The sequence below is a fragment of the Salmo salar genome, chromosome ssa09 (assembly GCF_905237065.1).
Source record: "Salmo salar chromosome ssa09, Ssal_v3.1, whole genome shotgun sequence".
In the NCBI taxonomy this organism is placed as follows: domain Eukaryota; kingdom Metazoa; phylum Chordata; class Actinopteri; order Salmoniformes; family Salmonidae; genus Salmo; species Salmo salar.
The window spans coordinates 66,467,902-66,483,300 of NC_059450.1; the positions used below are offsets into that span (position 1 = coordinate 66,467,902).

The 15,399-nt window shown below is 43.5% G+C and overlaps 2 protein-coding genes across 3 annotated transcripts; one reads left to right on the forward strand and one right to left on the reverse strand.

Moving 5' to 3' along the window:
- The first annotated feature begins 325 nt into the window (after positions 1–325).
- Positions 326–9,004, forward strand: LOC106611646 (RE1-silencing transcription factor). Of its 2 annotated transcripts, none has more exons than XM_014212069.2 (4): positions 326–618; positions 2,154–3,061; positions 3,165–3,248; positions 3,603–9,004. In XM_014212069.2, exons 2-4 carry the CDS (start codon positions 2,170–2,172, stop codon positions 5,843–5,845), a joined length of 3,219 nt encoding a protein of 1,072 aa, XP_014067544.2. In that variant the 5' UTR covers positions 326–618; positions 2,154–2,169; the 3' UTR covers positions 5,846–9,004. The 2 variants fall into 2 exon arrangements, with proteins under 2 accessions (XP_014067544.2, XP_014067545.2); XM_014212070.2 differs by having other exon boundaries at positions 353–625.
- A 1,050-nt stretch (positions 9,005–10,054) lies between these two features.
- Positions 10,055–15,353, reverse strand: noa1 (nitric oxide associated 1). Its single transcript, XM_014212071.2, has 7 exons — positions 13,953–15,353; positions 12,274–12,438; positions 11,867–12,078; positions 11,144–11,275; positions 10,813–10,929; positions 10,579–10,696; positions 10,055–10,466 (listed from the first exon to the last, which is right to left on the reverse strand). The coding sequence occupies exons 1-7, from the start codon at positions 15,253–15,255 to the stop codon at positions 10,234–10,236; spliced, it is 2,280 nt and encodes a 759-aa protein (XP_014067546.2). The 5' UTR covers positions 15,256–15,353; the 3' UTR covers positions 10,055–10,233.
- Between the last annotated feature and the right edge of the window lie 46 nt (positions 15,354–15,399).

A 15,399-nucleotide genomic window follows, 5' to 3' on the forward strand; every position in this document is an offset into this window, starting at 1 on the left:
ATGTTACATGTTTGTATTACTGAGATTTATATAGCAGTAGACACTTTGTAACTAGTTTTTCTCCCCAGTGTAATTGTATTTTTTTTTTCATAAGCGGAATAAAACATTTTGGCAAATACTTTTGAAAATGATAATAACTCACATAATAATGCACATATTTATTAGAAGAACGTACAACAAGCATGCTTTGTTTGACCAATTTGACGTTGTGATTTGGAACGAAGACTCCCCGGGTGGATGCCGCGTTCAAAACAACTGCGAACTCGGAAATCTCCGACTTCCGACTTCAGTGCGTTCAAGACCAAATTTTTTTTGAACCGTCATCCAACTCGGAATTCCAAGTCCGGGACTCCGGCCTTTTTCTCGAGCTCCGACTTGCCGACCTGATGATCACCGAAGTCATGATTTGACATAGTTTTTCCCAGAAGTTCCCAGATGTCTTGAAAGCACCAAGAAACGCCACACTAGCTCGCGCTGACGTCAGCCCGCCTTCCCTGCGAACAGACGGAGCCAGGGTGATGTGTAGGAATGTACAGAAACTTCTTCCTTGAACACTTTGTGTACTAGTACTTCGATAATATTGACCGAATACCGACAGGGAGTGGACACATATATACGGTAAGATGTATGTAACCAATTAACATATTAATTGTCTATTGTTTTGAATTTGTTTAACAAACTAACTTTGACGAACAGTTTTGAAAATGGAGGCAGTGTGGGGGTTGCTGAAAGGGAGAGGCGCTGTCCAGGGCTGATTTCAGCACGGAGATCAGGACCATGGCTAACACGCTGTTCTAAACCTTCGAAGTGTTTACACGCCTAACTTTATTTATGATATGATTCGTTTTTCAAATAAAACTAATAACATACACATTATTTCTAAATTGTTCAAGATTATACAAGTTAACTTGGTATTGTTCGGAGTTTGCGCTTCCGCAAAACTAGTTTTCCGAGTTAAGTTTTGAGGGCCTTGCTGGACAGCGACATTCTCTGCCTCTGTCGTAGCAAGCTTACATAGCGATATGTGGAATACTATTGTTGATAAAAAGTTTGTTTTTAGCAACAATCGATTCATTTGTTAACGATATGAAATACTGCAACTTTCCACTTGTATTGTTGAGATCTAGTGGATAGGCTATAACTCAGAAATGGTATTTTTAGTCATCGTATTCTCTTTAGATTATTTTGATACAAGCATGTTACAAAGTATGTCTACTCTACACAGTTTTGTGCTTAGAAAGTAAATATATGTAAATTGTGTTTAAGTATTTAGTAGATATTACCACTTAGGCCTATATATTTTGTTTGGCATGGAGATCAAACAACCCAGTGCACAATTGTATTTTTGTATTTCCAGTTTTTATTTTCTCTTCATACTAGTTAGAATGTAGGACAAACTACTGTAGTTGTTGGGCGCTGTCGACGAAGTTGGTGGTGCTGTTTCAAAATGGCCGAACACAAATTTCTGTGCATGCAAACACAGGCCTAGGAGACTGGATTTTACCAAAGCACTGTGTCAAAGTAAAAGTAGGCCCACAATGAAGTTATGAAACATACATTTTGAAGTGGTGGTATATTTTTGGTCGTTTTGTGTTACATTTTTATATATATGAAAAATATTTTTTTCTTTATTACATTTAATAAAGATAAATATAATTTCTTACAAATGAAGAATACATACAACATTGTAATCGGTTATATAGTCACATACCGGTACATCGCATCGATATGCACAGCAGACCGCATGAAGACAAGGAATCAATGTGATGAAGGTGTACTGTAATTGTGTTGGTTTAGCATACTTTCTTTATCTATTCTGACACTTGTATTGATGACATTTGTGATTTCTTTCTTGGCTGCACCATTCCTGGATTATCATAAAAAACATCCTACGCTATAAATTCCAAATAACTGATTCAGAGAAGGTATGGTGACATGGTTGGTAGTTGCTTGGACAACTTGCAAGCCATATCACTTTAATGAATTGGGACCAAGTGTATGTAACTTGAGTTGTCTGGTCTTTTGAAGGCCTTTTAAAACTCAAACTCTCTTTGACTACTACTACTACTAGCATTTTAGTTCTGAAAATGAAAACATATCTTAATTGAAGTTTTTTGATCCATGACCTCCGGTTCTGCTCTCATCACCCACAGCAACAGCCCTGTCAGCATGGCTTCTCAGACAGTGTATCCAATGGGATTGGTCATGTTCTCCACCTCAGTTGGCATGCCCATGGCGGAGGATGCCCAGGGGTTGGCTGAGCTTCCACACAACGAGCTGCCGGCCCCGCAGCTGGTCATGCTCGCCAACGTAGCCTGTGAAAACCCAGCAGAAGGGAAGGAGATGATGGAGCTTCAAACTGTCGGCAGCTACTCCGATAGTGAAGACGAGAACATCATCCGATACAGTTACGATAGCCATGAGAGAGAGATGTGTATCGTAGAATACCCAGAGTCTCCACGGGCTGCCCTTTCCCAGGTTGAGGCAATAGATGAGGAGGAAGAAGGGATTGACCTGTCCAAACCCTCTGACCAGCGCCCTTTTAGCCCTTCCACCCCTACCACCCCTTCTACACGTCTGGGCATGATCATGGAGTCAGCTAAGAAGAAGAAACCTTTGTTCTGTAAACCCTGCAACTACCAGGCCCAGTGTGAGAAGGAGTTTGTAACCCACATCCAAATCCACAGCGCCAATAGGATGATCGCAGTGAAACGCATGGTGGGGGACAAGGCACGGGAGAAAGAGACGTTGGCGGGACCAGATCAAGAGGCACAGAGCGGTGATGGTGGGGCCAACAACAAAGGGCTGATCCGCTGTGAGCGCTGCGGCTACAACACCAACCGATACGACCATTACATGGCTCACCTCAAGCACCACGAGAAGGAGGGCGACGACCAGAGGGTCTACAAATGCACCATCTGCACGTATACCACTGTCAGCCAGTACCACTGGAAAAAGCACCTCAGGAACCATTTCCCCAGTAAGCTCTTCACCTGCAACCAGTGCAGCTATTTCTCGGACCGTAAGAACAACTACGTGCAGCATATCCGCACTCACACAGGTATGTCAAATATAACCTTTTCACTCCAAGTATGCACTTAATGGTCAAATTATGATATATATTTTTTTTAACAGTATAGCTAACTCTGTTTTTTCTACTTTAGGGGAGCGTCCTTTTCGATGTCCGTACTGTGAGTACTCAAGCTCCCAGAAGACCCATCTTACCAGGCATATGAGAACACACTCGGGTGAGTGTCTAACACAGGCTACATGACAAAGAGGCCTGACTGTACATATTTCTATTATGTGACACAAATATGATTGATTGTGCCTAGATATAGGTCTCTGTTTTGGTTTCCTCTCATAGTCAACTTTTTCTCCTTATGTTGCATTCGCTGGAGCAGATGGTTTTGGATAAGAACGGTAAAGTGGTTTGCGATACGTGCTGTGAGATGCTTAGTGTTCGACTTGTAATTGTTGCTTGTTTCTCTGTATTGTGGTCCATCTTCCCTGCATGAAATGTGTGCCAGTGTTCCCATTGATGTTAACAGCAGTTAAAATGTCTCTAAACTGACCATTTTCCACATTGCTTTTCTTGGCAGGTGAAAGGCCTTTCAAATGTGACCGCTGCAACTACCTGGCTGCCAATCAGCATGAGGTGACACGCCATTCCAGACAGGTTCACAATGGACCCAAGCCCCTATGCTGCCCCCACTGCCCATACAAGACGGCTGACCGCAGCAACTACAAAAAGCACGTGGAGCTCCACCTCAACCCGCGTCAGTTCCTTTGCCCTGTCTGCAAGTATGCTGCTTCCAAGAAGTGTAACCTACAATATCACATCAAGTCTAGACACCCTGGCTGCCCACAGATCGCAATGGATGTGTCAAAGGTCAAGCTGCGTGTCAAGAAACCTGATTCTGATGAATTCACAGATGAGTACGCCATGGTGAATGGAATAGCAAAGTTTGAGCTGTCAGCAATTGATGGTGATGAGGAGGAGGGACCAGAGATCTCTGGAGCTGATAAACAATCAAGCCCTATCAATCTCTCGACCAAGAGCAGCAAACCTAGCACTGTTCAAGCAGTAGAAAGCATGGCAACGGACAAGACCCCCAAGAAATGTGACAACTCTCCTGTCAAAGAGACCAAGAAGAGCAGCAAACCTAGCACTGTTCAAGCAGTAGAAAGCATGGCAATGGACAAGACCCCCAGGAAATGTGACAACTCTCCTGTCAAAGAGACCAAGAAGAGCAGCAAACCTAGCCCTGTTCAAGCAGTAGAAAGCATGGCAATGGACAAGACCCCCAGGAAATGTGACATCTCCTCTGTCAAAGAGATACCTAAAAAGGCAAAGGACAAGGCAGAGAAAAAGGTAACACTGAAACGCAAGAGTACAGAGATGAACAGTGAGAAAACAAAGCAGAATGTTGCCCTGAAGGAGAGCGGGAAGGAGACCACAGTTGTGGTTGAAATAGCAGGCAATAAAGTTAAGAGAAGTCCCAAAAAACAGATGACTGGGAAAACAAGTGTTCAGGATAAGACCGAAATAAAGGAAAAAGTTCAAAAGGCGGGTTTGGAAGAGGACAGTGCTGAGAAATCAGTCGAGAGGTTAGAGAAAGATATGCTAGAGAGGGAGAATATGGAGAAAGCGAAGGAGGAAAACAAGAGGCTGGAGGAGGAGAAAAAAGAGCAGCTGAAGACACTGAAGAATGAGAAAGAAGGAAAAGAGAACAAAAACGCAATAAAATCTCAGAAGAGTACTTCCAAAAAAAATGAGAAAGTGGTTGAAAAGACTGTTGAAAAAGCGCCTCAAAGTCTGGGAGCACCAGTGAAAAAACAAGGAGAGAAGAGCAAGACGAAGCCAGTGAAGAGAAAAACTACAGAGGCCTTGGACTTATCAATGAAGGAATCTCCTGATGAGGCCTGCACCAACATTAAGGCCAAACGGTTGAAAATCAAGACTGCTGACAAGTCACAAACAAAAGCCAGTACCCCCCGAAGCAAAACTACTGAGCCTTGCCCAGCGTCCGAGCAGAAGGACCCAGTAGACCAGATGATGTACTCGCCTGTAGTGAAAAAGCTGAAAAAGACCGAAAAGAGCAACAAGAAAGAAGCAAGCCCTGGAGAGACCAAGGCTTCCAGTGAGAAGGTGAACAAGGTGTGTTCCATCATTGAGAACCCCTTTAGCCCCCCTGAAAGCAAAACATGTCCTGCCACAGAGCTTCAGCCAACAGTTGTACAGGAAGAGCAGCAGGCATCTGACCAGGAGACTGTCCCATCTCTGGATACATCTACTGGGCAGAGCCCGGCAGAAGAACGGCCCAGTAATGGGGAAAACAACCTTGCACGGCAAAATGTATCCCCAACCAAGGACACAACCCCACAGGCTGAGCAGGCTGAGGTCGCCGACAAAGCAGAGGAAACTCCTACTCCTGAAGGCTTCAGTAGCACCGACGAGTCCCCATCTCCCATAGAAAGTGACGTCTCTCGCGATTTCAGACGGGCACAGGGAGAACCATCAACACCAACAACACCCTCCCTGGAGCTCCCTAGGCCAAGAGGAAAGCCTACTGAAACCGAGGAAGACGAGGGCATCCACAGCCATGACGGAGGAAGTGAGATCAGTGACAGCGCCTCGGAGGGCAGTGACGATTCAGGGCTCAACGGGCTGGCGGCAGCCGCGGGTAAACTGGCCAATGACCCTGAAACTCCCACAGAAGAGATTCCGACTCCAACTGAACTCAAGAGTCACATGTGCGTCTTCTGTGACCGTAGCTTCCCCTTGGAGGCGGAGTTCCGTCGGCACCTGAATCGGCACCTGGTGAATGTGTATTATCTTTGACAATGCTTCCAAGCCGGACAAGTGAGTGCCTGCAGAGCAGGGAGCTTTGATTCCAGCGGTGTATTTTGCTTGACCCTTTCCCCCTGTTATAAAACATATGTATAGTTGTCTGTGTCAACATATTAACAGCAGATATTCAGTTACCTTGCATTAGTGCTCACGGTTACTGCTGTATAAAATATGAATATTCTATGGTATGCCTAAAACTATCTGACCGTCTTTGTAATACCAGCTTTAGGCAGACTAGTTCATTTGATAATTGGTGTCTGGGCTTTCATGTATTGGTTCCCAGACTGTTTGACTATAAATTCTACAGTTCTTGTTTTCAAACAGAAATCATAGAGGATATGTGAGTTGACACCATGTGAGGTCCAAAACCTAATGTTCATGGTTTGGCATTTGGCTGAGAAATTATGAAAATATGGGATACCATTTTTTTTTGCTTGTAAATCTCATATGGTTATGCAACTAACTAAAAGCTAACCATTCTGTAATAGCGTTGTATATACAGGTAACTGCCAAAATAAAGGTGTTGGGCCACCACAAGCTGCCATAACAGCTTCAATGCGTTTTGGCATAGATTCTACAACTGCCTGGAACTCTATTGGAGGGATGCGACGCCATTCTTCCACGAGAAATTCCATCATTTGGTGTTTTCTTGATGGTGGTGAAAAATGCTCTCTCAGATACCATTCCACAATCTCCCATAAATGTTTAATTGGGTTGAGATCTGGTGACTGAGACAAAAACACTTTAAACCCCCTATGCTGCTTTGATACCCCTCTTTCAAATCACTGAGATTTCTTCTTCTAGCCATGATAGCCAAAATAAGGGGCAACTGGGCATTTTAATACATGACCCCAACCCTAAACATGATGGCATGTGGATTGCTTAATTAACTCAGGAATCACACTTGTGTGGAAGCACCTGCTTTCAATATACTTTGTATCTCTCATTTGCTCGAGTGTTTCCTTTATTTTGGCAGTTACCTGGATTTTGCATAGTGGTTGATATTCAAGAAATCGCTACACTTTTTTTTTTAGTTCACAAACCGGTTGAGTTTTCTATAGAAGAACCATCAGCCCCGTTGAAGAACAACAACCGTAAATCAATTATGAAAGGAAGTGTTTACACTTTTTCAATGAAGAACCAAAGAAACCCTAGGGAGACAAGATTAGAAGGACCCAGGTGGTCCATGCCAAATAACCCAGAGAATAATGGCGCTCTCACTCCTATTGTGCGAGTCCACTCCAGTGAAGCGACCTGTCTCCGAAATGGGGACGAGGACTGCATGTTCAAAGTCCACCATTTAGGGAGCACATGACAACTACTTTGATTTCTTTATTTTATTGATAACATCAATAGATTTATTTTTAAACATTGTATACATCTTATCAATCTGTACAATGGACTAACTAGTCTCTTCATCACAAAAACTTTATAGGTGTTAATTGCCATGACTCATGACTCTTAGTCGAATTGATGAAATATGAAATGGGGCGAGGTTTCTTTGGGTTCATCCAGCACAAGTGTGTATAGAATTGTTTCTTGCGTTAATGTTTGAATTATGTTGTCACTTTTTTTATATCCAAGTACATTTAGTCATACAAAAAGAAAACTCGTACTACTCATTAACAAATGCACAACTAATATGGGTGTTACTGGCCCTTGAAAAGTATAGGCCTATAGAACTTAAGATCAGGATGAAAAGTATACTATGTTGCTATCACTGATAGAGAATGGACCGCTAACATTGAAAACAAGTTGTGAAATGGATGTTTGTGCACACATCTGAAACTTTGCCATTATCAGTTTCGCGTTAGATTTCAGAAAATGCCCAAAGATTATTTTTTTTTACAGTTGACCCTGTGAAGATACCGGTAGTTCTACATTCTTTTTTTTTGCCTTCGACAATCATTATTTTCTGGTTTTGTTTTGATGTTTTTGCATATTAACAGTGTAGCTTTGTTAATTGAGTCACATTTTCCTACAGTAAGATTTCAATGATATTGTTGTTATACGGTCTAACTTTATAACCATTCCTTGAAGTTTAGTTGTAACTGTTTGATTACTCTGCAGATCGAACCCATCAACTTGATTTCTCGCAGTTATCACCCCACTCATGTTTTACAGAATTGTGCCTCCAAAGCTTAGCCTGTTTGTGCCATCAGTGATAAACTTATTTCATCTGCATCTAGTTCTGTGTTCTGTGAGGTGATTGGTAGACTTAGCTAATAAAAATGCCATGTGTACTCTTAGTAAATTCAGTGCAATATTGTGTTTTGGGTATGATGCCAAAGTGAGAAGGTATAGAAATTTAAAGACTTATGTTTTGAGTTTGACTATTGGAAGGCATAGAATAGTACCAGGGTTCCCTGGAAAACTGGTCGAATTTAGCCCGATGCACTCTTATCTAGATGGTTAGATTCCGTGTCACTGTAAATGATCTATTTTTTTTTGTTCACTTCCTGTATTGTGCTTTTTAGTTGGTAGGAAAAGTTGTTCATTCTTTGTAACCATTTTGCATTCACATATTGTGTAATCATATGTACCGTAAAACGTCAATTAAATGCAGTCTCAAATAGCCGCCTGTCCCTTTTCATATTTGAGGACACAGCTCTGATATTCCCAGTCATGTGCATTTAAACAATTTTAGAATTCTGTCATTGTTAGCCATGGTGCCATCAAAAAATAAAACGCGATATAAAATGCATGGTGCTGAAGCACAAAATCGGGGGTGTATGATAGGCAGCCTTTGCAAGTCTGATCTGCGATGGATTTGTTATTTTTATACTGGTCGCAAACAGTGTGGATGTCTTTCCAACATTTTATTGCGCAAAAGCTGTGAGCATTAGGGAAATAGAAGCCTGGCTTTAATAAGCGGCGGTTGTGTTCAGTGAATTTTTTTAAATTAACGCCCGGGCTATTATTTGAAGTTTTAGCCTATACCCGTCATTTACTGTTTGCAGTTAGTGAAGAATTTTCAATTCAATAATTGCCAACAAACTTTAATACTGTCACCAAAGTGGGGAGTTATTGGACATTGTCCCCAAGACTTTGAAAATAATTGGCCATTTAAAACCTTGTTGTGCATTTAAAACAAACATCATGTACCATTTTCTGCTCTACATTTCTAAATAAAAAGTTGTTGGTGTGCGATTCCTTTCCATTTCTTACATTTTCTGCAGTTACTAATACGTTTAAAAAGTATATTGTGCGGCCCCCCAAAGAAATGCCACCCCACACCATGACTGACCCACCGCCAAACCGGTCATGCTGGAGGATGTTGCAGGCAGCAGAACGTTCTCCACGGCGTCTCCAGACTCTGTCACGTCTGTCACGTGCTCAGTGTGAACCTGCTTTCATCTGTGAAGAGCACAGGGCGCCAGTGGCGAATTTGCCAATCTTGGTGTTCTCTGGCAAATGCCAAACGTCCTGCACGGTGTTGGGCTGTAAGCACAACCCCCACCTGTGGACGTCGGGCCCTCATACCACCCTCATGGAGTCTGTTTCTGACCGTTTGAGCAGACACATGCACATTTGTGGCCTGCTGGAGGTCATTTTGCAGGGCTCTGGCAGTGCTTCTCCTGCTCCTCCTTGCACAAAGGCAGTGGTAGCGGTCCTGCTGCTGGGTTGTTGCCCTCCTACGGCCCCCTCCACGTCTCCTGATGTACTGGCCTGTCTCCTGGTAGCGCCTTCATGCTCTGGACACTACGCTGACAGACACAGCAAACCTTCTTGCCATAGCTCGCATTGACGTGCCATCCTGGATGAGCTGCACTACCTGAGCCACTTGTGTGGGTTGTAGACTCCGTCTCATGCTACCACTAGAGTGAAAGCACCACCAGCATTCAAAAGTGACCAAAACATCAGCCAGGAAGCATAGGAACTGAGAAGTGGTCTGTGGTCACCACCTGCAGAACCACTCCTTTATTGGGGGTGTCTTGCTTATTGCCTATAATTTCCACCTGTTGTCTATTCCATTTGCACAACAGCATGTGAAATGTATTGTCAATCAGTGTTGCTTCCTAAGTGGACAGTTTGATTTCACAGAAGTGTGATTGACTTGGAGTTACATTGTGTTGTTTAAGTGTTCCCTTTATTTTTTTGAGCAGTGTACTTCCAAAAAAGTGATTAACTGAAGGTTCCCTGCCTGCTGTCTAAATGGAAAGAAAGCAATGTAAATTGAAGCACAAGTCTACACATCGATAAACAAATACAACTGTTTATATGTAGGTTATTTATAATTGTTACATTTACAGACAATTTTACAAAACCCAGAGCTGAAAAAAAAAATCCATAGCTGAAAGTGCTGTATCACAAATATCCTGTACAAAAAGCCTCTTGACATGAAAACCCTTGTTGCCCCATAGAGGGTGTTAAGCACTTCATTTTTTCTTCTTCACCTTGAGCCTCTCTGCTCCTTTGTAGGACATGCTGGTGTCCACCAGGGCCTGGGGTTTCCTGGTCTTATAAGCTACAGACTTCTTGATGCGCTCTCCCTTCAGGTTAACGATGTTGGGGAGTAGAGGTGGACTCCTCAGGGAAAGCCCTGCACCCACTGGTGCATGGGCACGCAGCAGGAGACTGTTCCCCTCCACTCCTGTCACTGCCACCCATCCTAAGAATAGAATACATTTTTAAAAATTAGGTAGCGCTAGGCTTTTGAAAAATACCAACCCTGAAACGTCTGGGTCGGCTGGTTTATCAATTTGTAATTATGTGTGTATTACCTGCGGAGGAAAACTTGATATCAGCACTGGCTTTCTGATAACCCTGCCCCTTCAGCTCAAAATCTTGGGAGACAAGAGGGGGGAATTCCTTCATGCGTTCTTCTCCACCCATTGGTACCTATCCACACAGAGTTCTTCATGTTGATAACATTATTTGTAAACTTGTTTTGTAGTACCATTTCAGAAAGAGCTTATATGTCCTTAAACTGAGTTAAGTAAGCAGCATCAACTTACTCCCAGCAGGATTTGACCAGCATGCTTCTGATAAATGCTGTCAGCCTTGTCCAGACTGGTTATGTGAATCGGGACCCGGTTGGAAGCAATGACTGAGAACCAGCAGGACTTCTCACCCTGGGAAATGAATATTACGTCTCAAAGTCAAAGAGTGCACCACTGTTTCGATGTCACAGTTGAGCATGGTTATTTGTTATGTTATTAGGATCCCCATTAGCTGTTGCAGCAGCTACTCTTCCTTGGGTCCACACAAAACATGAAAGTGACATAATACAGAACATGAATAGACAAGAACAGCTCAAGGACATAAGCAACAATGAAAGGCATTCACCTGAAGGTAATCAATTCGGCCTAGAGCTCCCAGGAATAGCGACATTCCAGGTTTCAACACAAATGTCCTGGGTACGATGGCTTGTGTGGGCACCACCAACTTCACCTCCTGCTCTGTCAACAGATCGAGGACCTAACAAACATGAGAGAAGGGGGGGGGGGGGGTGAGATGAATGGATGGCATTGTTCTGTTCACTAGTTAGGGCTTGTCTTAAAGAAAACCTTTATGAGAGTGGTACAATGCAATAATAAACTAAACATAAATCTACTGCAGTGACACACAAGATGGTTGATCCATAAATCTGTTCCATTGTAAATATATCCTGGCATCCCACTTGTGTAAATGATACTTCCAAACGTGATGTAATAATAGGAGAGGAATAACAAGGGACTCCTTCTCCCCCAGGGGATAAGCTAAGGAACTACTTTCATCTGTCAACTCACTAGCATCAGAAGGGAAACTTAGTCAAAGGGTATTAATTAGTCCCAAGTGTTCTCTCCTAGTGCTGGTAAACAGTTACATCATGCATACATGCTGTTTCAAGAGGATGCAGGGGTGTGTCTGAAATGGCACCCTATTCCCTATATAGTGCACAACAATAGGTTGCCATTTTGGACAGATTCCAGGATTGTAATGAGTTGCATTGCAATCTATGAAATAATATGGGCAAAGTTATAGCGTGGCAGAAACAGTTGAGCCAAGAGCGAATAGGAAGTAGCTCACGTCATGCTCTTTCATGATGCCAGGGGTGTCATAGAGCCAATGCGCGTCTTTCAGTTCGTTGAGCGTCAAGTCCACTTCCGTAGAAGGGTTGGAAAGAGTACAGTCTCTCTCCTTGTCAATCATATCCTCTCCATAGGCCAGACTATCAGGATCAAACTCTATCAGGCCTCTGTTGGATTCTATGTTGGTACGGAACGTCCTCCCAATGCGACCTAAACCAACATAGGATTTTTAATAATTACCCTGCATTAAGAGTACAAATCTATAAGCAGCAATGCAAGCCATTGAAAACACAGAAGGCCAAGGGTTAAGCTGTATGGGTTGTCCAATTCCACCCCTTGGTATTTAGGCTACCCTGTTGGGGTTACCATCAGTCGTATCCCCAACAGCCAACACCAATCTCTTACCCACTAGGTAGCCCTGCTTGCTGAACTGCTCTAGTCTCTTGAGCTCCTGTGGAGAGAGATCACTCTCGGTCTGCTTGGAGGCGCTCTGGAGCCTCTCGGACCTCCTGAACATGCGATACGGGGTGGGGTTGATGATGGGGAACTTCAGGAGGTTCAGGGTTGTACCTGTGGATCATATTCAATTTCAAATACAATTTAAGAATTTGTTTTCAACATTTTAGAGACTTGAGCCTATACACAAACGGACATACTCTGAGTGTACAAAACATTAGGAACACATGCTCTTTCCATTATATAGACTGACCATATGAATCCAGGTGGAAGCTATGATCCATTATTGAGGTCAGTTGTTAAATCCACTTCAATCAGTGTAGATGAAGGGGAGGAGACAGGTTAAAGTAGGATTTTGAAGCCTCGAACAATTGAGACATGGATTGTGTATGTATGTCATTCAGAGGGTGAACAGGCAAGACAAAATATTTAAGTGCCTTTGAATGGGGTATAGTAGTAGGTGCCAGGCGCACCCGTTTGTGTCAAGAACTGCAACGCTGAGGGGCCTCCCAAGTGGCGCAGCGGTCTAAGGCACAGAATCGCAGTGCTAGAGGCGTCACTACAGACCCGGGTTTGATCCCGGGCTGTATCACACCCGGCCGTGATCGCGAGTGCCATGGGGCGGCACACAATTGACCCAGCATTGTATGGGTTAGGGGAGGGTTTGGCCAGCAGGGCTCATTGCACTCTAGCGACTCCTTGTGGTGGGCCGGGTTCCTGACCTCGGTTGTCAGTTGAGTGTTTCCTCCTACACATTGGTGCGGCTGGCTTTCGGGTTAAGCGGGCGGGAGTTAAGAAGTACGGTTTGGTCATGTTTCGGAGGATGCGTGACTCGAGCCCGTTGGGGAGTTTCAGCGTTTAAAAAAAAATGTATTTTACCTTTATTTAACTAGGCAAGTCAGTTAAGAACAAATTCTTATTTTCAATGACAGCCTAGAAACAGTGGGTTAACTGCCTTGTTCAGGGGCAGAACGACAGATTTTTTACCTTGTCAGCTCTGGGATTTCAACTTGCAACCTTTCGGTTACTAACCACTAGGCTACCCTGCCGCCCCAAGATCTAAATTGGTGTGAAAAAGGGGGTAAAATACAACAACAAAATATTTGTAAAATTAACTGCATCACTGCTGGGTTTTTCACACTCAACAGTTTGCCGTGTGTATCAAGAATGGTTCCCCACCCAAAGAACATCCAGACAACTTGACACAACTGTGGGAAGCATTGGAGTCAACATGGGCCAGCAATCCTTGTGGAATGCTTGACACCTTGTAGAGTCCATGCCGTGACGAATTGAGGCTGTTCTGGGGTGCAACTCAATATTAGGAAGGTGATCCTAATGTTCGGTATACTCACTGTAGGTGTTATTGGTTCAAGCTTTTCATCAATGTGACTGAAAAAGTCATTGGAATGTAAAGCTTTTTCAAGACTTCTGATTACAGCAGTAGAAAGGAGAGAGTTCCATAAATAACCTCTACAACAGTCAGACAGCCTATGTGCCATCACAAGGTCATGTTCTCAACAAAATAACCTATTCAACAAGAAACTTTTTGTTCACGGCCTTGTTTGAGTGTTTGTAATGCATCTTATAGTGGAACTTTGGGTTACAGGCTGGGCAGAGCTCTATCTTACCAGGCCATGGAGATATGGTAGCTTTGTGGATCACATCCGAGGCCCTGGATTTGCAGTAGTCGGACTCCAGTAGACTGTTGAACAGTGTGGATTTCCCAGCGTTGGCTGTTCCTACCAGATACACGTCTCCCTTGTACTTCCACGATCTCTGAAGACTTGAGATTAGATTTTCTATTCCGTATCCCGTTTTGGCACTGATGAGGTGGGCATCTTTGATATTATCACTGGAAATGCCTACATCAGCACAGTACATAGAAAGCTGACGTTTAATCCTTTGCAAGTAGTTTTCAGAGTCTCCAGGGAGCAAGTCCACTTTATTACCCAGAACCACTATGTGTTTGTTTTCTCCAACAAGCTCTAGCAAGTCTGGTACTATGGAGTCTGGGATGTCCAGAAGATCTACAATCAACAGTACCAATGCTTTCTCTGATTTGACCCTGCGGACTATATCCCGATATTCCTCCTTGGACATCTTGACAGTCAATGCCTTTTGGTGGTGTGTGAGCAAGTAGCAACGTTGACAAATTGCCCTTTTCAATTCGTCTTCCTCTAGCAAAAGTTTATACTTCTCACTTGGAAGATAGCCTGCCACATCAGGTGCAATGCAGTGCATGACCGCGCCACATCCGTTGCAGCAGGTGTCACTGAGAGGTTCCTCCATATCTGGTGTACCATAGATTCTCTGCTGTCCTTTAAGTTTCTTTTTCTTACTTGTTTCCTTGAGAGGGAACCCTACATCATAAAACTCGATGAGAGAATCAGGGCTCACCGTCTCCAGTTTGGTGACGGTCCCATCTTTCAATGACCGCAGCTGTTGCTCCAGAGTCCTCTGCTGCTTCTCGGAGCCTGACCGTGGCGGCAACCTCTTGTCTTCTTTGGAAATCATGGGGACAGCATTCACATGGAGCTGACCACGAAGTTGGTCAACGTGACTATCTTCCGGCTCAATGTAGTCCATGAAAACAAATTCCTCCTCTTTCTCTGGCTCTATGGAGGCGTGTGTCCCCTGATTTTTTACATTTTTACCCAGCTCTTGAGTTTCACCGCTTGCTCCTCTTGCAGTGCTGTAAAACCTGGTCATCCATGTGTCATTCAATACAAAAGGAAGTGCCTGATGGAAACCGCTTCCTCCAAACACAGAAGTATACTGCCTTGGTAGAGCAGGTGATGATATCCATTTGGTCCTATGCTTTACAGATCGACATGGAACGGAAAGATGTCGAGAACATTTACAAGTAACAAGTTCACGTAACGGGACTTGCAACAATTTATACATCTTTACAAACGAATACAATTGAATCATACATTAGAAACCACAGTGAGATAACATAACCTTGAATAAAAACGCATGTGTGTCGCTATTGCAAGAAACCATTAATATCCTGACAGGAACTTACGTAGCCGGAAAGGCCGTTTATTTACGTTTACAACTATTAAGATACGACAT

What these genes read in the sequence shown, in the direction of transcription:
- LOC106611646 (XM_014212069.2), top strand. Translation starts at nt 2,170, where the DNA reads ATGGCTTCTCAGACAGTGTATCCAATGGGATTGGTCATGTTCTCCACC. An exon ending in GCATATCCGCACTCACACAG is followed by an intron (nt 3,062 to 3,164) that starts GTATGTCAAATA and finishes TTTCTACTTTAG; the next exon opens with GGGAGCGTCCTTTTCGATGT. An exon ending in GCATATGAGAACACACTCGG is followed by an intron (nt 3,249 to 3,602) that starts GTGAGTGTCTAA and finishes TTTTCTTGGCAG; the next exon opens with GTGAAAGGCCTTTCAAATGT.
- noa1 (XM_014212071.2), bottom strand. Translation starts at nt 15,255, where the DNA reads ATGATTCAATTGTATTCGTTTGTAAAGATGTATAAATTGTTGCAAGTC. An exon ending in TACCATATCTCCATGGCCTG is followed by an intron (nt 12,439 to 13,952) that starts GTAAGATAGAGC and finishes TATGATCCACAG; the next exon opens with GTACAACCCTGAACCTCCTG. An exon ending in CTGGTCAAATCCTGCTGGGA is followed by an intron (nt 10,697 to 10,812) that starts GTAAGTTGATGC and finishes CTGTGTGGATAG; the next exon opens with GTACCAATGGGTGGAGAAGA.